Source organism: Bacillus rossius, chromosome 10, assembly GCF_032445375.1.
Source record: "Bacillus rossius redtenbacheri isolate Brsri chromosome 10, Brsri_v3, whole genome shotgun sequence".
In the NCBI taxonomy this organism is placed as follows: domain Eukaryota; kingdom Metazoa; phylum Arthropoda; class Insecta; order Phasmatodea; family Bacillidae; genus Bacillus; species Bacillus rossius.
Window position 1 is genome coordinate 51268588 of NC_086337.1, and position 20816 is coordinate 51289403.

The 20816-nt window shown below is 41.1% G+C and overlaps 2 protein-coding genes across 2 annotated transcripts in view; one reads left to right on the plus strand and one right to left on the minus strand.

The window, feature by feature from the left end:
- Nucleotides 1-20816, plus strand: part of LOC134536131 (E3 ubiquitin-protein ligase sina-like) — a 932635-nt gene that overhangs the window by 299429 nt on the left and 612390 nt on the right. The window lies entirely within an intron of this gene.
- The window catches only part of LOC134536129 (protein turtle homolog A-like), a 258254-nt gene that overhangs the window by 89142 nt on the left and 148296 nt on the right, over nt 1-20816 (minus strand). Inside the window, exons 2-3 of the mRNA XM_063375714.1 lie at nt 13967-14099; nt 9028-9239 (exon numbers count right to left, since the gene is read on the minus strand). Coding sequence (XP_063231784.1) covers nt 9028-9239; nt 13967-14099 — 345 coding nt within the window. The remainder of the gene's footprint in view (nt 1-9027; nt 9240-13966; nt 14100-20816) is intronic.

Consider the following 20816-nt stretch of genomic DNA (forward strand, 5'->3'; position numbering starts at 1 on the left):
TTCAGTTTACGAACTTTGTGTTCCAACACATGGCGTAACATTTGTTTTGTATGAAACAAAAAAAAAATACATGTGTACTTCATTAGTGTGATGTATTCTTGGAAGCACTACTTTCCCATTCGCCGGGTAGCGCGGACGAAGCTCCCGGCGGAGTCGCTACTGGCCTGTGCATTGATTATTAAGCAAAGCATATGACCTGGAGCGGGACACAATGTTATCAGCTGTCTGAAAGCTTTTTCGCCCGTGACAGCTTGCCGTGGTTGGTTACCTCGTCGACAGACCTGTTCGGGGTAGATGTAAGTTGTTTCAGGCTCTCACCAGCTGTCTTTGTTGCGTAATGTTCGCAACACTCTCTTCATGGCGTCAATCACTTTATCGATTACAGCCCCCTCAAACTGGTTTAAAGGGGTTCCGAATTTTTTCCGATGCAAGCTTTCAGATACGTAAGATGAAAAACATTTTTTTTTTTTAAATTTTCTTGTAAAACGTTTTTCAAAAAAAATAAAAAAATTTCTTATTAATCCAAATTAGAACAGTGTATATGTAGAATACGTTCATTAATGTGGAATGCATGAATTTTTATGTATTACTTGAACAATAACACATTAGTCTTCAAAAATTATGATTACCATATAGTAACAATTCTTAAAAAATTTTTTTACAGAACTTTGATCTTTGGCACGCAAATATCGCCTCATCGTGAACCGGAAAAAATAAAAGTGGCCCCTTGTTTCATGATTGGAATGATCTGACAAGAATTAAAATATTTTAATGTGGTTCTAGGCCTCGTCGAAATAAGCTGCAACGATGAAACCACACAAATGAGTAACCTGGTGCTAAAGCAAGTACTGCAGCAAAATTGGGTTCCGGGAACCATAAAAAAAATTAAACAACGTTGATTTATAGCTTACACTAGAGGCTTGGATGTAGTAAAAAATGGGAGCGGGAAGGGGGGTGGGTGGAATAACCGAAGATCGAAGAAATCTCTCTCCTTCCTTACGACCACAATAAGCACATCCCCGATAACCAACATGTCTGTTCTCTTATGTTCATGTTTTAAAGAAGACTTTCCCTTCTCCCTCCCCCCTTTTTCCCTTTTTCGTCGACAACCTAAATGTTCCTCTCCGGGATGCGGGCCGCGCCAGTGAGAGTGAGCGAAAAAGGAGGAGAAGGAGGGAGGGGGTGGGAGGTCACGGGCCAATGGACCCGTCGGACGCGTGTGGGAGACTTTTGTTCCCGAGTCACGTGCCGTATTGACATTTCCCACTCATCGCCCGAGCTTGTTGTCTTTCTCGTCCTCTCCCCCCCTCGCAGCTGCCCCAGGAAAGAACCGGCTGGCTGACTCGGTCCAAGGGATCTCCGGGGAATTGCGATGTCTGTACGGGGTGGGAGCATGATGGCGGGGGTGTAGCCGCCTCCGGTAATGAGGTGCCCCCCACCCCCGCCCAACTCTCCTCCTAGAATTGGTTCGCGGAGCCCAGGGCGGAAATAACTAGAGGGGGGATGGGAAGGGGGGTGCTCGTGCTTTTGTCTTGCGACAGAAAGGATTTCCGTCCATCGCCCCACGGGCGGCAGCAGGAGGAAGGGGAGGCCACTGTGGCTGCGGCAGCGCGCCAAACGAATCGACGCATCGATGACCCGGGCTCGACGCCCGGCGTTCCTTCCCCCCCCCCCCCCCTCGCACACACACGGCACGTCACGTGGTTTTCGCGGACGGGAACCTCCGACGCATGACTCACTGCTCACGGCTTCAGTTTCAAGCTGCCTTTTTTTCCCCCCCTAACCTAACTAATAACTAAGTGTATTTGGGAGGGGTCTGGGTAGAAAAGACTCTAAGTGCGTCTCAGGCCGAAGCATATACGCTCTAAGCATGCAGGTTATGAACCATGCAGGAGAGGAAGCATGCATCATGTGCTAGGAGGGGATTGGCTCAGGAAGAAGAGTTGGAAGAGTAGAAAATATCTACTAAGCAAGGGCGGGCGCTTGGACATTTTTACCCGCATTGGGGGTTTTGGGCAAAACTGGTTGCTAGGCAGCATGCTAAAAGGACGAAGAATAGGTTTGCGGACGGTGCAGAAAACTCGTTCGCTAGAGCGGGCTGCTCGTGGCGGCGTGCGGCTTAGGTTTAACCCCTCCATGCTGCAGGGATTGGCGGGTCGCGGCGGTTGGAACCCGCCTGCGTCTGATATAGAGAGATAGAGTGACAAGAGAGGGATAGAGAGATAGGTATAAAAATGTAAAGAGAGATAAATATAGAGAGAGATAAAAACGGAACGAGAGAGAAATATAGATAGATATAAAGATAGAGTGTGATAGAGCGAAGTAAAGAGAATATAATTGAGGGATAGATAAATATATATGAATTTATAGAGAGGCTATAGCTATAGAGAGATATAGGTATATACGGGAGAGAGATAGATAAAGACAGTGGGAAATATATAGGGATATATAGATAGAGATTAATATAGACAGAGTTAGAAAGATAAAGAGAGGTAGCGATACATATAGATGTGGATAGAGATGGATAGATGCATATATAAAGAGAGAGATGTTGAGAGAGATATGGAGATATATTGATAGAGAGATAGAGGATTAGAGAAAGGTAAAGAGAGATGCTTTTTATATGTGTACCTACGACAAACAGATTAAAGAAAATTGAATAAGTCATTGCAATGGATGCGAGGCATTACCTAGTTTTAAATAAAGATTGATAGTATATGTTATCTCTATATTTCAATGTTAAACAAGGATTATCCATATTGTAATGCCAGGATTCTTACGTATTTTGTAAGTTGCCTTTATTTTTATGACTGTAAATTATATTAAAAATTATTAAAGAATATTTCTTCTATTTTAATTTAATTTTTTTATTTTTAATACATATGCGTGGTATAAATTCTGCGATGTTCACGACAGCAAAATACATGGATGAATCACGCTGGTCCACCATCTTTTATAGATGGCGTGTTTAAACATTTATTTTCCAATGGACTTCCGTTACACTCACGCAATTACTCCTACCAAATGTTGAATACCGAGACTTCAGATGTTTACACGTCAAAAAGGAAACATCACTTCGTGAAAAGTAAAATTTGTTAGTTCAAAAGACTTAAAAATTGGTTCATACTCCTTTACGGCTCTTATCGTCAAGAAAGCAGACTAAAGTCGCTACAGATATATCAAGGACCAAGCCCCCCCCCCCTTCCCAATCCCCCATTCCCCTATTCATTCAAAATTTTCAAATTTTTGCCACATGAATTCTCAATAAATTTAAGTACAGGCCCTTCATAATTATGATTTTATAATCATGTTTGTGTCCTAGTTTATTATGTACATTAATATGAGTAGTTAATATTTTTCTACTTGTCAAAGAAGGTTTTTCGCTTCGTCACAAACGCAGGCAGTTATTAAAATACCCGTAGATATATATTATATTTTTAGAGATTTCTCATCTAGGCATACTCCCGTTAAGGCCAGGTCCACACTGCTAATGAGTTTTATACCAATTCCGCAATAGTGAAGATTTTTATCACACACCCAGTACTTGTAACCGACAAATTTGCAGTCCGTTCGAGACACGTGACTTCTTCAGGCTCTGACGTCAGAGAGCCACATAGAGGTAGTCCCCGACAGCCAGAGACGGACTGCGGCGTGTTTATGGAGCCTATAAGTCAGTACCTACTCCGATCGTGGACAATAGGGACCTAGTCCACTTGTCGAAGAAGGTTTATCGTCGCATTGCGAAACAGAACGTTATTAAAAGTCATTTAGATATTTAAAAAAAAATTAGAGCTTCCTCGCGTACGGTACACAATTTGTATGTATTTCGTATATTGCTGTCAACTGTCAGTTTCGTATTTTCGTATACAAGTACATATGATGCACAATTTGGTTTCCTACGAATTGTGTAGCTACGATCTAAAAAAAAACATTGTTCCATTTCGATAATGATACATACTCTAATACTCGTGTTTTCTAGAGTAAAAAAATATTTAAATGTATGATATTGTTGGTCTTTAATTTAAAGTTGCCAGCTTCGAGTATACGTCTAGACACAACGATCTGATCCAACTAACTGTTTTAATTATATCCAATGAGCATCAAATTTTATTTACATTTCTGATTCGTCTGCAATTCCAATTCCTGCCGTTCTTTTTGCTAAACTGCCGGGAACCTCTCTACCCATCCGGACATCCAAAATTTCTACACGCTGATCCACGTTTCATACAACCGAGTGAATATTCCCTTCAAACGGCGCACTGCAGCGAGGCAGCATTTCATGCCGGGCGGTTGATGAAAAGGAGCGCGAAGCATCACGGGTAACGGGACGGACCGCCAGAAAAAAGAAGAAGAAAAATAAAACATCAAAGTGTTGAAACTTCAAAGTGGGTTGGTCAGGGGAATTGAGGAGCTTTGGGAGCAATAACGTGATGGAAGTTGCGGGGCTGCAGATGGTGGCCGGTGTTTTGCGAAATCCGCGCGATATCACTTATGCATGCGTGCATGCATGCATTGGGCATGCATGCACGAATAGCATTTCAACTCTGCGTGTCTGCGAGGGCGGTTTTTTGTCCCTTTCCCTCCTCCACATCGCCTCTGCTTGTGTGCAGATGCGAGCGAAAACACGTTGAAAATCTATATGCCCTCAGGAAAATGAAAAACTTTAAAACGGAACACAATATATATATATTTTTAAATCTTATAAATTCTAATTTTTTTAAAAAATTGGTAGATGAATAAATACTGAATAACTTTGCAATATTAAATTTAAAAAAAAAATAAAATGGTTACCTGGCCGTCACGCTCGCTTGAAGTGAAACTTCACATATAGAGGGATAGAAAAATTTGTATTGTGTACACAAATGTTTTTGACGTGTGTAGTAAAGTGTGAAAGTAAACGAGCATAAGGGCGAGTGTACAGGCATGCGAGTGTGTGATAATAATGTGTTCACGTATCAGAGTACGGTAGTACTGAAGTGAGCAAGTATGTGAGTGCGCCAGTATGCAAGTGTGATATAATGCAAAAAAAATGTCATCAAGCGCTGCTGCTGTATTCTGTGTAACTTAATAGCTAACATTTGATACATATTATTCACACTAAATGCCCAAAATTGTTAAGAAAAAAAATCATGGTGATGAGAAACCTCCAAAGAGTCTCTTACAGTTAACAGTTTGCCAATTTTTGTTTTATTATTCCCCTGCCACTCTTATTTTTACCAATTCCTTATCTTTGCCCTTTTCCGTTTTTCGTTACGTTCTGATTTCGACCTACGCTACCGGCTTACACTTAAAAAAAGTAAGTAAAATAAAGATCATTTAAATTAGAATTCTTGGGTTTATAATTATACCTTGGCGGTTTTCAGTTTACTCTCGCAAACACACAAAAAAAACTTTAACAAAGATAACATGTGATTACATCAAGTTATTTTATAGCAAATGATCTTAAGAAAAGTGTTGGAAAAATTGGGGGAGGGAAATTGGCATATACTAGAATTGAGCACTATTTACTATTATTAAAGCTATTCACTAAAACTTAATGTTTAATTTTTATTAGCTTTAAAACCGTTTGCCTCTTTTCTAATTTTGATGTAAATATACTCATGCATGTTGAGTGTTCAATGCAGCCTACAATGAATAAATGTCGACAACGTTTTATTTAACTAACTAATGTTTCTCATATTGCCACGTGAATAAATTACCTACCTATGTTTACTTACATCATTTGATGATTTATAATTAATTTTTCATAATTATAAACGTGCCCTGTTATTTTGGTTGAAAACGGAAAACAAATAACTGCAGTTAATTAAATGATATGTTTTTGTTGCAATAGTCTGTCAAACAGCATTTACAAATATTGGTCAGATTCCATTTTAAAGTGTATTCATACTTCGGAATGGCGTCTCCTTTGTTTCGTTATTTTAAAAAGGTATAACCAGTTGGGGGTGGATGAATGCATTTTCTCCACTCTCGGGAAAACGGCCAGGCAAAGTTGCAATTAAAACGTAAAAAAAAAAAAAAGCCGTAATTTAATAAAAACAGGTTTCTGTGGAATCATTAAGAAACATGAATAATTCTTCATAATATTCTATTTCACTATTTGTACAAACTGCAAATGTTCTAACCGATCTTTTAAAGTAACGATATTTCGAAAGAAGTTAAATAACAAATTTTTGGCCTCAACCATTTTGGCTGAATAGATTATTTTCTTTCTGAATACCGTGATATTATAGATGGTTGTATTTTTTTAAAATACAAACCATTTTATTACTCTCGTGGAAACCAATAGAATGGGAGTCGCTGCAAAAACATATGTAGCCTATTACTTTATTTTAATCAAAATTTGTATTGTAAATATATTTTAATAAAAAATAACTTCAAGCTCTATTTAATCTGGACACAATATCATGTCCTCGTTGCTCTCGTCCACAGACGGAAATAAAACACTGGAAAAAAAATAGTTAGGCCAATATTTTTATATGTTTTTTCTACTTTATTTTCGTGGAAATCAAACTGACGTAAAATTTAAAAATCTTCCCATAGTTACATCTTGGACGAAAGGTAAACACATTTTAACGCACACCACTTATACCTCCACAATCCAAATAGCTCCAGGGTGACGTCACAAATATTGTTAGACAGACGTACATGCGAAAGAGCTTACCGTTATATGTGCAATGGGCGTTCTCGGCCTTCGTCGGCTTGGGAATGCCTCGTGTACGTTCGGCAATGTTCGTGTTTGACACTTAAAGCTACAAACAGTACGAAAAGATTCGCATTAAAAAAAAAAAAAGAGGTCAGATACGTTTTGTTTCGATATTAGGTAACAACTTAACGAGAATTATAAGGTACATTTCCGTGAACATTTACCGGATGCGGGTGACCAGCGACTACTATTTCTCTTTAGAGTACTTATTACCTATATGGATTATTATCTACGATAACTAAGAATTAATTTAGTTAAGAATGTTCTGACACACAGTAAATATATATTGTAAAGTTACAATTTTTTTTTAACCTGTCTCTTCTTAATAGTTACAAGAAAGATAACAGTATTAAACGCATTTTTTTTGTATTATTACAGAACTTCTGTAAGCGCTCATATCATGGCAAGTACTGTAAAACACTATGGTCAGTGGACTTTGGAAGTTTCGCCCACTGCCGATAGATAGCAATTAACGTTAAATACGATGCAGACAGCTGTATTGCATTTTGTTGTGCTTGCGCCGGCAAAACCCAGCGTTTAACTATATGTTATATTTCTGGACTTAGTATGTGTAGTTACCAAGTGATGATGCCATACGTTACTGTAGTTATATAACTACTGTTCACCTGAGTATGTCCCGAACAAATGTAAACTGTAATGGCACATATTCACATGGCAAACTGTTCTCTTTTTTTTTTTTCTTTTTTTTTTTCAAGTGTTGACCGGCAGCATTGGGTGGATACATGTAGCCCCTGGTCAAAAAAACCAGCGATGGATAAAAATATGTAAGCGGACTTCACGTCCAAGTACTCTACCCCCCCCCCCCCCCAAAAAAAAAAATATTAATCACAGCATGACTAGGCTTACAGTCTTCAGCCTGAGACGCATCTAGGTCCTCCCTAAATCGGACTCTTCCTACAAATACAACTAGCTTTAGTTGGGTTATTGAAAAAAAATAAAGGAAATATATAAATCGAAAACGCTATCACAGCCCATGCTTCTTTTTTGTCTTTTTTTTATGAAGTCCTTCAACTCAATGAAATACGGAATACCGTGAGCTTGAACATTAATAATTAAATTTTTTTACCGATCTACAAAAAACACCGTAGACCATAAACACGATTATATCCGTCGAAGATTTTTATATTTCCTTTGATTTTTCCATAGGAAGAACAAGAATAAATGTGAAGAGGGTAAAATATGGGTAATGAAACGTGTCGGAAGAGGACTGTGTGACGGCTGGAGCATCAGGATAAGAGCGAGAGGAACTTGGAAAGGGGATGCTCGCCCGACTGCGGCAGGGAGCGCCCCGGGGGAGCGCGGAAAGGGGTAAGCCTTCTTTTCACAGACGAGAGAGCCAAACGCGCGATCGTGTTTCTTCGGTTTTTTTTTTTTGGTTCATTGTAAATAAATATACAATTCATGATAACTAACGGTCAATTAGGTTAGGTTAGCTACATTATAAATACTTTGAAACATTGTGGACGGTTGATTTGGTTAGGAAAGGCTACATTAAAGATACTGTGAAATCATGTAAACGGTTTCCTAGCCCTGAGATAGCTTACATATTAAAAAAGTTATTTGCTAAGCAACCATAAAATGATTTTAAAGTTATTTTTTAAATTTAGCTATATACTTACCTAATATAACCAACCGTCCACAATGTTTTTAAAGTATTTATGATGTAGCTATAACCTATCCTAATCTACCGCAAAATTTAATGCCACATCGGTTTATACAAGTTATGAGGATCTCTCCTCCTTATTTATAACCCAGCCTTCATATCCTATAAGGATTTCCAGGCTGGGGGCCCCCATGGGCACGGATACGGATACGCCGTATACGCAAAATGGAAAGGCGTTAGAGATGCGGCTATGCCCAGAGACTGAGGCTACCGATCCCAGCATAGGAACCACCACAGTCCCCCTACCTCACTCAGCTAACTAGACAAGTGGCCGCACCCCTAAGCTCAAAAGGTGCAGCATTGCTGGCGCCTGCCCAATTCTCCCACATCACACTGGGACTCCTCAATCACCCAGTGAACCCGTGGTCCGGTGGAGGTCTACCCAACCTCTCCCAACTTTCCAGGCTAGTACCGGAGCTGTGTCGTCGCTCACCACGTCGACTCCGCATCGGGCTTGAGGGGCCCTTGGAGCCTGCTCCAAGCGATAGGAACCACCACTACCAAGTACCGGTTCATACAATGAGATAGAACGGGGGAAAAAGAAGCGAGCATGGAACTTCGGGGAACTTGGGGTGCAGCTCTCTCGTCTGTGAAATGGAGGGGCTTGCCCGCGGGGAGAGGTCGACGGGCGACTCACCGATGACGGTGAGGTTGATGTTGAGGTTGCGCGTGGGCGAGTCGCGGAAGTCGACGCGGCAGCGGTAGACGCCCTCGTCGCTCAGCCGCAGGTCGTCCACGAGAAGCTGCGCCGGGCTGGACGTCGTGCGGAAGTAGGCGCGCTGGCCGAACGCCGTCGGCGACGACCACAGCTTCGCCTTGCCGAAGTTGCGGCCCCCGCGCACGTCGAAGCTGCCCCAAAAACACGGTCCCCCCCGGACACTTGACTTCAGTTGGACTGGACGATCACGCCGGTCTCACAACTGGAAACTCTTCAACACTGACTGACGGACAAACGCACAGCTTAAACTAGCGGAAAGCATTGAATTTCGCATAGGAGTTCCATGAGCACAAAGCAAAGATTATTGAAAAATTATCCCCAAAGAAGGTTAAATTGGGTATGAAAATTTCAGGAATCTCATTGGACAAACGTCTAGTACTCTTACAAACTACTTGTTGGCCTTTTTTTTTGGGGGGGGGGGGGCGGGTAACACCACGTTTGGACGGTCTCCGGGTAAAAGGTAACAAGTCACATTTTGGTGATTTTTAGAGAACAAGTCACTTAAACTCTTAAGTATACTTAGAATATGTAATGCATTTTTAATCATTGGCAACTATGTTGGTAAATAAAAGAATAATGCAAGAAAAATGTAAGTATTTAAATTCAATTTTTATTTAAGAGTTTTTTGTTTCACCTGCAAAAAGTGAATTCTTGACTTGTTACATTTTACCCGGGGACCGTCCGTTTGATTTAAAAATAATGTAATGCCCTTGTGTTTCTGCTTGTTACATTGCATGAATTCTCAAAGGCGATGTTTAACTACAACCCTGGTCTTTTTTGTAAACTATTGCATAAGACCAATTGCAGCTGAGATGTTATTGGTCCCTGACTATGATTGGATGGTACAACGTCGGGCACTTAATTATCTAATGTGATGTACTCTTAACAAAATAAAGGCCAACAATAGTAGTTTAAAACTATGGCAAAGAAAGCTTACGATCAAAATCCAATTTTTTATAGTGTGGGTCAAGTAGCTTGTCACAATTGGTTAGTTCTCAGAAGGAGCACGAATGGTAGGACACGTACCCATCTGTCACTGTTGTTGTGTCAGTTTTTGATTGTGAACCCCACTCCATGTGCTTCTCTGTGTTTGTGAACGAACATCATGTGTCGCACTGCAAGTGACAGTTTTAAAATTAGCAACAAATGGCACTGCTTTCGATAGCTCTCAAATTTGAAACAAGTTACTTGACACAGATGTTACAGTTATTCTTTCAGTTGCGAACTCTTTTCATAATAAAATCTGCTTAACGTTCCTCTTTCCTAAAGCTAAAAATAGTACAATTACGTTCATTTAAATTAAAACTCAAACATGCCTTTCTAGAAGAAAGAATAGTAGTCTTTTGCAGTCCAGTTTATCTGGAGGGTCCTGGGCTGCTGACGAACCCTCAACCAAAGCTGAGACGTCACACGAGTCAGCAACCAATGATCATGTTGCATATTTGGCTCGTTTTACTCAGTGTACTACATTTGTTTGAATATTTATTTAAGGCTATGACATGAGTGAATTACTATCAATTGACATTCAAAATGAAAGAAAGACACCGACACAATGGCTAAATGAATTTACCTCGCAAAAATTAAAAAAAAATGTATGCAAAAGTTTAACGTATATATCGTAGCTTAGAAAACAATAACGTCTGACATTTTTAACGAAATTACTTTTTGAAAACAACGTATTGCAGCCGAAGTTTCGCATCCACCGATACAACTTTTACGGCGAAAATTGTAGATAAAACAGCACCGGTGCACAAAAAGGAAATCACCTAAGTATTAAATGCACAAAGCTAACACTGCTGAGTGCTGAGGTAATAGGAGTGTACCTACCCTTTGCTATATAGTAAAAATAAAATATTCAAAATTTGGTTTCAAAATAAATCTAGCACAGCATTACATATATGTACACACCATACATACTTTAAAGAAATAAAAGGCATTTGTTTGAACCTCTTGTAAAGTTGCTGACATGATAATAATATGTTTTGTTAGCTAAGCGACGAATACACAGACAATCATACTGTTAATAAGATGTTTTGTCAGCTAAGCGACGAATACACAGGCAATCAAACTGTTTGCAAGAGCGGAAGAGTGTTATTTGCTCGTGCGCTTCAAAAACTTAAGTTGGGGAGTTTAGAATACAAACACGTCTAGTTCTCCCGGCCGGGGATAGGGGGGGGGGGGAGGAGGAAGAATATTCCGTCCGTCTCGAGGACTGCGCTGGATGCATAATCATCGCATCGGTCGTAAACAGCGGAGGGAAATTACTCTTCGCTCTTTCCCGGAGCCGCGCGCCGGCAAGTTTTACGGCTCGCTTAACGAGATGCTCCCCGGGCGGCAGCTGGTGCGAAAACACTCCCTGGTGGGGGGGGGGGGGGGGAGCCGAGCGCAGAGCGCAGAGCAAACAGAGAGTACAGTGGCTTCCGCCCGAAAACTGCACAGCTTCCGTAACAGCGGACCCTCGTTTGATTCATTAGTACACACTGGCTAGAGAAAAAATAAAGCCTATCTCTTTCTGCACAGCTTACATTGGCAGGTAGTTTTCATAGCATCTATATGGATTTTGGAAAGTTCTGGAAACTTCTAGGATGATATTTGGAACATTTTTGAGATCGTAATGTACATAACATCATATATGTTCTCCAATATTCCAACAGCGACCGTCAATATTGATTGATTCTAGAGAATAATATGTATATTTTTCTGCACAGTCTACATGCGCAGGTAGATTTCATAGTGTTTATATAATATTAATTTAGTCGAACATTCTTGAAACTTCTAGAAAATTATGAACATTTTTGAGATCGTAATGTACATAACATCATATATGTTCTCAAATATTCCAAAGTTCAACTAAACATATTCTTATATTCCACGCAGCGAGAAATGTTTAGAATTTTTTTTTTAATGCAATGCACACTCTCTTGCTTGTAACTTAGAAATAATTAGGTACTAAGGATGAGTTCATGGTAACTGTGTGAAGCCTTCCACACCCCCTCCCCCCACCCCCTTTTCACTAATTGTTGCGCCATGTTGGCTGAAGTGTAGTGGTTGCATTGTGGGAACAGTTTGCAATGACTTTTTTTTATATAAAAAAGTGGCTTGTTTTTAAAAATTGAGATTCTGATCCATACTCACCGACAATCACCAGACGTTTATCGAGCTGAATGTTTCTGGGGCGGAACAAAATGTCTCGATGGTGAAGTTGAAAAAAAAATGGGGTTTTGGCTGTGTCATGGACACGAACGTGTGTTGTACGTGAATACGTGTACGTAACAAGTAATATTTTATATATAAAATAAAAAAATACACTATTTTTATTTTAACAGCATATATATTCACTGTAACTATTTAACACTAACGTTTTATATCGATATATTTTGACGAGAGCTGACGATTGAAACCTAAACGAACGACGTAGCTTCTCCGAGTCAAAATTTAAAACTAAATGGAAATCTTGAAACGCAGCAAAATGACCTCAAAATGGCGGCGCTTCCCCCCTCCACCGCGCGCGATGCGTCACAGTCCTCACTTGGCGTAACGAATTCTTTGATCCTTCTGCTATCCAGTGGTGTAATTAAATTTTGGATGGAGATGATAGATATGTAGCTGCAACCAGGGGCGTAGCCAGGGGGGGGGGGGAGGGTTAGGGGTTCGAACCCCCGCCCCCCTTAGCCACTATATTTTTTCTTATCTGAAAGTAGGTTAGCTAAAAGCCTAGGTGTCTTACTGCTATCACCGGCCACTGCACTGGAGGGGAAGAGTAAGCTAGCCCTACCCCTGTCGCGAGCAGAAGCTATAAGGTTGTGACGCCGTGACGGGTCCCAAGTTTTCAAATATCTTACACCTATTGTATTTACCCAGCGCGGTAATTATAAGCAGGTGGTGACTGGTTAACCCTTCAAGCTAAAGCTAATTGTTTCCAGGAATAGGCCAGTTCTGCCGAAAACCAACCACTTTTATTCCTTTGTTTTTTTTCTGTATTGTCGAGCTTCGAGCATGATTTATGATTTTGAGTGGACGTGGACAAGGCACTTGGATTGATTAAAAAATCTTCAATTGATTTCTTACTTGATCACTCAAACAATTTTTTTTATTAAAAAATCAATAATATTTTTACCATTACAATATTTAAAGTTAAGTACCGAAGACAGCTCAAATAGCACTATTTTACACCTTAAAATCCAAAATTTTTCGGGGGAGGACCCCCGGGACCCTCCGCTTTAATAGGGGGGGGGGGGGACCCATGGTTCTTAACCCCCTCCCCCCCAATACACAAATCCTGGCTACGCTACTGGCTGCAACAACAAACTGTACCCTCTCGATTTTGTTATCATTCGTATTTTGAATTGCCTCCCGCTAGGGAAGCGATTTTAAAGACGTGTTCACGTCAGAAGCGACCAGAAGCGACCAGAAGCGACCAGAAGCGACCAGAAGCGACCAGAAGCGACCAGAAGCGACCAGAAAGCGACCAGAAGCGACCAGAAGCGACCAGAAAGCGACCAGAAGCGACCAGAAGCGACCAGAAAGCGACCAGAAGCGACCAGAAGCGACCAGAAAGCGACCAGAAGCGACCAGAAGCGACCAGAAAGCGACCAGAAAGCGACCAGAAGCGACCAGAAGCGACCAGAAGCGACCAGAAGCGACCAGAAGCGACCAGAAAGCGACCAGAAGCGACCAGGAAGCGACCAGAAAGCGACCAGAAGCGACCAGAAGCGACCAGAAGCGACCAGAAAGCGACCAGAAGCGACCAGAAGCGACCAGAAAGCGACCAGAAGCGACCAGAAGCGACCAGAAAGCGACCAGAAAGCGACCAGAAGCGACCAGAAGCGACCAGAAGCGACCAGAAGCGCGGCCTCACCTGTACAGCGGCTCGCCGTCGGCCTCCTTGAACCACAGCACCATGTGCACGTGGTCGTCGCGGTCCCTGGGGGCGATGTCGCAGGGCAGCATGGTCTTCTTGCCGAGCACCCCCTGCACGTCCACCACGGGAACTGCGAACACAGACCGGCGCAGCCTCCCGTCAGCGACACTCGGCGATCACATATCCAGGTTAGGGGACGCACCGCAACGCCGAAATGCCAAATTGACACCACAACGCCGACAGCTAGAAAAGTGCTGTGTACCACAACGCCAAAATACACCTAACGCCAAAAAATGTCATTGCAGGACTGCCACAAAGGTTAGGTTAGGTTAGACTAGGTTAGGTTAGACTAGGTTAGGTTAGACTAGGTTAGGTTAGGCTATGCTAGGATAGGCTAGGTTAAGTTAGGTTAGTTTATATTACGCTAGGTTAGGTTAGGTTAGGTAAGGTTAGGTTTGATTGTGGTATTTCGGCGTTAAGGTACATTTAAGAAACACACGCAAATTCATTCAGTTGTTGTTATTTCGGCGTTGTGGTACACAGCAGTTTTCTAGTTGTCGGTGTTGTGGTCAACGGCGTTATGGTATTTCGGCGTTGTGGTAACGACCTACTTGGTTACATCATGAACTTCACATTACACACACAAACATTTAGCTAAATAATGTTAAAAGTTTCGATATCACGATAGTCAGATATACATTAATATTTTTTAAGTCGATATTTTAAAAAGAATCGACATTATTCAAACGATGTATCGAAATAACGACACTTCGATATGTGTAAAAATATGTTGGGTGTAAAATTCCCGTATCGTGTATCCAAGTTGATCCCGTGAGACCTTGAACTAATGGCATGATCCCGTATGATTGATCCCCGTGGTACATGTTTCTTGTTGTTTTAATCAAGTACGTCGAAAATGTGCTGGACATAAAAAAAAAAAGTTTAATTTGGTGTTGAAACACGTTCACTGCTGCCCCCAATGGAGTGTCGAAATTGCGGTTTCCGACTCGTGAAGCGAGTAGTTCCCCCCCCCCCTTCTCACTCTTCCCTAGGCCGCGCGGTGGTCAGGCACGAGACATGGTCCTTGGAGGACCAGGGTTCGATTCTCGGGCCCGGTTATCCTTGGTTTGTAAAAAACTTTCGCAGGAACATTTTCGGGAAGGTCGTGGCTGAATATTTCCGACTGCCAAAGCCACGCGAAGCTTTCTTCGCCGCTGTATCCCGTATCTGTCATCCCAGTTTCGGCTGAGATATTCACTTGAAGTAAAAAAAAAAAGTGTGGCAAAAGCCGCCTGTCTAAATCCCGTTACACTTCAAAACTCTGAACATATGATGTCCAGTAATATAAATAATACCTTACATTTAAAACATTTGTATGGATATAAAAATATTTAAAAAGACAAATTATTATTTCTTTATTCGCAAACATTTTTCGAATAATACTATTTTTTGAAAATTGTGTCTACATAATGCGATAGCCTTATTTCAAATCCAATACTTTTAGGCAATAGAAATACAATAATTTCTATTGCCGGAAAAATTCGTGGCTTTATTTCGCGATAGGTTCAAATTAAAATAAACATACCTTTGAGCTGTTATCACTATTAACTCACTGTTTTTATGTAGGGCTCTGGGCCAATTAGAGACCATTAACCACAGAGGTGTCCAACCACAGACAACCTTGTTGAGACGCTCGCAAGCCAGCAACCAATGAACTGGCGTTATTGTCCCGACTATACAGAGGACTGTGTGTAGTTTGTCCTGAAGGGTACTCTCCAAGACTAAAATTATTATTTAAATCTATCGAATGTTATGTGAAAAGCATACACAGAAAACTTTATGTGATCGGCAGGACGTGGTTCTTTTTTTGTTATATTATTTAATGGTCTTAATTTGTTATATACTAATAACATTACCTTAGAGTGTTTAAATGTGATTTTTTCTATTTTAGGACTACTTGTTCCCTGTAATTAGTTAAATTACAAATAATTAGTTGTGATCTACTATTCCAAAAAGCAATTTCGAAACACAATTTCTGTCAGTAAAATCTGACACAATATTTAATAATGGACATTATTATAAACTCACTACAGAATGAAAAACATGTTAAAATTTTATTTTCACTGCACGTACATTTATATATTCGCCAAAAATTAAAGAGTTTAAAAATAATTGTAAAAATATGCGCGTGTTTAGTTTTATTTTGGTATCATTAAATTACTGTGTGTATAAAGCCATTGTGCAACCATTATTAACCGCAAATAAAATTTTATGTGAAGTGATTGCAACGAAAATACCTTCCCTCGCGGTTCGTTGTGGTCGCGTTTCACGCTAATTTTTAACGAATGGCGCGTTAAGTAATTAATATGCAGTATAGACCTCCGTAGTTATTTTATTGAATTTTTCAGTTTTCTGTTCCACTTAGCCAGGCGCATATTATTCATCATTTGTGTTGTATCAACATTAATTTGGAACGAATAAACTACTCTTTACATTTCATAAAATAATCTGCATATATTCTGGAACGTTTAACCGCGAAATAAAATAATAGTTAATGGGTTTTTTAACCTGAAAAAATGAAATTATTGTTAATTATATATGTCGTTAGGTAAAGATTCACTTCACTTATCATCGGTATGAGATGTTATTAAAAATTAGAGCATTTAATTTCAACAAACTTTTAACTTTTTTAAAGTGTAAGCAAAATTTTCTGTGTAAGAAAATTTGTAAAGTAACAGAATAGCGTACAATTTTTGTATTAAACTTAGTCAATTGGCCAAAAATATATGTATAAATTTGTATTCATTGCACCAATAAATATTTTTGCATCCATCACGCCCTCGTATCCTTCACTACTTTACATATTTTACCAACAGAGTCCACATTATGCTTCTGCTTTAGTATGTTTCTCTGTGCTTCTAACTACTTTTCTTTTCTTGGTTACTAAATTTTCAGTCCTGAATGCCTTCAGAAACCCCCAAACAGACTTTATTTTGGTCATTTAATATGCCTTCTTAGGTTCCTAAGATGCCATCTCATTACTTCGAAAACCATTAAGGGCGGTAATCTAAGACGTTCGGGTAAGGCAGCAAATAAGCACTGCCTTGTTGGGACACGACCGTAACCTAACTCGCGGGCCGTATTCCAGAACTAGTCCAAACCGAATCCCAGTAACAAAACAAATCAGCAACCGTTTTAATAAACAGTGCCCTGCGCGAGGGTATAAAATGGTTTCAAAGCACTATAGCAGACGTTTCGCAACCATGGATACAATTTCGGGGAGAAAAAGAATTACTAGAGAGAGAGAGCAGTACCATCACACAAAAATTAGAACCGTTTTTCTTATTTTCTCAAAGTATTGCGGTTATTTCTTCCCATGAGCATTAAAATGTATAAATGTATTCCAGGATAGTTTCGCTATAATTAAGTTTCATTTGGCACACCAACACGTCCCTGAAAGATCACCAAAATGACTATATACGAGTTGGCGCCAGATTCGGGTGGGGCATCTGGACGAAATAAACGAAAAATAGCTCTGCGCATGCGTGGAATTTGGGCATCTGATCGGCACTGGAAAGTACACCAAGATCCATTCCAAAAAGTAATGTACTGACCGTGTCGCACTGTGCACTGGAAATATGGTCAGGGTACAGTGTCTTGGAATACCGGCATAAGAGTGTGTGCTTCCAGTACAAAAATTAAAAAAGAAAAAGCGTGGAGTGCAATCAAGTGTGAAAATATTCTGGAATGTGTGAAACACTGGGGCGTTTTGAGATCGTCACTGGTTTCCATAAACGTAGGGTTGCCATGGAACCCACCCCAATTTACGTGACTGTAATGAAAATAGAGTACTATAACCGATACAAGTATTTCACATAAATGTCTGAGATATTACTAACTTGCTACCCTCTCGAAAGTTTAATTTCACTTTCTGCCAAAGTTTAAAAACGTAACAAAACAAAATATCCCACGATCTAACGCAAAGTAAGAAGCGTAGGGAATTTTTCTGCACACGACAAAATGCCATAAAGACTGTGCAGCGAGAAAAAAAGAAAGGGGCCAAAAGGGGGTCTTAGGCATGTCAGTTACTTGTCACGAAGCCGCGTAGGATATTAATTTATTCCCCTCGGGCGGACTAAATCCCCCTTGCTCTTAATTTTCTGATCCCGGATTTCGAGGAAGGGATTTTGGTAAGAGAGCCGTAACTTAATGGAAATTTATTCCTCATTCGTTATTTCATTAAAAATGTCGTAGTGAAGCTGCGGCGCAGCGATAAATCTCAGGGATTAATCTCCAAGGGGTCAGCCTCACCCCCGCCCTCACAAACCCCCCTTCCCACAGCACACCTCCAACACCCCCCCCCCCCCAAACCACCCGGGGAAACAGTCCAGACAGAGGCGGCAGGCGAACTTCTACAGGGGTTAAACGAGGACGGCCTGAGGTGTGTTTTCCGCGCCGTGAATGATACGGGTGAGAGGGGGTTCAGAGATCTAGGGGAGAGGGGGGGAACAGAGGCGCTCGTGTGTGAAATCGCCGGGCGTGATAAAAGACGTTTGGAGACGGAAGAGAGAGAGAGAGAGAGAGAGGAAAAAAAACTGCCGTTTAACGTCGAGGACATCGGAAATGATTAGTCGCTGGGAGAGCAGCCCTTGCGTAACTCGATAGCCCCGGGGCGCTTGACTAATAGCTCAATCCCTGACGATGCATCACCGCTGTGTTGAGGGAGGCTCGTGGTTAAGTGGCAATTGAAAAAATTGTTACCTCGGCAGGTAAAAATTTCGAGGCGGGTGTTAAACGTCGCCCGGGCGTTCGTCACAGGAAAGGTTCGACACGAGAATTGTGATGATGGATTGCGAAAAAATCTTTAGGCCCCACGCACTAAAGCGGACGTTTCGCAACCATCGATACAATTTCGGGGGGAAAAAAATTACTATAGAGAGCAGCACCATCGCACAAAAATTAGGACCGTTTTTCTTATTTTCTCAAGTACTCTTAAAGTTGCGATTATTTCTTCCCATGACCATTAAAAAGTATAAAATGTATTCCAGGATAGTTTCGCTATAATTAAGCTTCATTTGGCACACCAACACGCTTAGTACGTCCCTGAAAGATCACCGAAATGACTATATACGAGTTGACGGCGCCAGATGCGGGTCGGGCATCTGCACGAGATAAACGAAAAAGTGAGCTCTGCGCATGCGTGGAATTTGGGCAACTGATCCTGCACTGGATAGTACTACACCAAAATCCATTCCAAAAAGTAAGGTATTTGTCCGTGTCGCACTGTGCATGCTTGCCTGGACGCACATTAACGTTGTGTCTGTAGCTTCCGAAGAAACCACGCTATTTTGAAACTTAACAAGGCCTGTTTAAGGAATACACTGAGGGCGGGAGAGTAATTCTTTTTTTCCTTTTTTTTTAAAACATAATTTTTAAAATTTTTAAGGCATGGAACTTCCGGTGGATTCGCGGACATGGGACGACGAGGCGCGATGAGGTGGGAATGGGGCACAGGCGGAAATGTTGTGGGGGGGGGGGGAAGCCCCGAGATGCGAGATGGACCCAGCCGGTGACGTAACTAACCACTGGTCGCCTCGGGAGAACCACAACTGTGGCCACCGACTAAAGATGGTGGCACCTCCGAGGACCGCTTCAAGCTCCAGCCCAGCCACACGCACGCAAGGCCCCCACATTCGATCACGGGCCCTGGTCCCAGGATCGGAGACGGCCCCCTCCCCCTTTTCCAATTTTACAGTCACGCGCCACATTATAATTGCATGGTTATTTCTTACCTACACTCTTTTTTACAATGTTATTTAACCTGAAAATACAGGATATAATTATGGTTACTATTTTATAAGTCCAAACTAAGCTTGTTTATAAAATTTTTTTAGTTTAAAATAACCATAGCTAGTTTTTACATTTCCTTCACACACTAAGATAAAAAAGATAATAGTTACAGAAAAATAAAATTAGCTGAAGGTATGTGAAACCTTCTAAAATTTCTTTGGATAAAAAAAAATATTTATTTTTTATTTTTTAAAACATTATGATAGTTAAACATTTAAATATAAACATTCCCCCTCCAGGCCCGGGCTCTGGACCCAGGGGTCAACCCAGCCCCACCCTTGCGGGGGCCATGCATGCAGGTCCGTCGAGAGAAACTAAAGGCTCAGGGGGCAAATAATTTTTTCGTTACCCCTTCCCCATTACCCTTCTTTTCAAACACCACAATTATAAAATATATTTATAAATAATAAACTTTTCTGCGACCCATAATTAATAGTAAACTTGATCTGCGCGTATCGCATAACTAATAGACTTGTGAAAATTTTTGACCTACTATCCGGGTAAACATACGAAATAAAAAAAAATTTGAATCTCAGAACTCAAAATTCGAAACTCACCAGTTGGCCACGACCCCCAAAGAACTTTCACCCGCCCCGGGCTTGTTGTTCCAACCTTTTTGACGGCCCTGGTTATATGAATGAACATGTCATATTTTCCTTGCAAAGACACGGGAGCATGAATCATAGCGATCACAGACAATGAGAATTAGTCCCCTAGTCGAACAACGGCATATATAGCGTTCAGATCTGCATCTCCCAAGATCTACACTTGTTGGTGACGAGTACTAGGGACTACGATCGCTGAATCGTCTCCACCCGTTTGGCTGACGTCGATGGTTCGGTCTCAACTTCAGGCCCGACTCGATGTTTCGAGTAGCGAGTCGGTTCGCAGCCAACTGAAACCTTAGACGTAGCGTGCGTCGCTCTAAGCATGATCACTAGGGACTTATTCTTGCCGTTTTATTTAAGGGCCCCCGCCTACCCGGACACACACACGG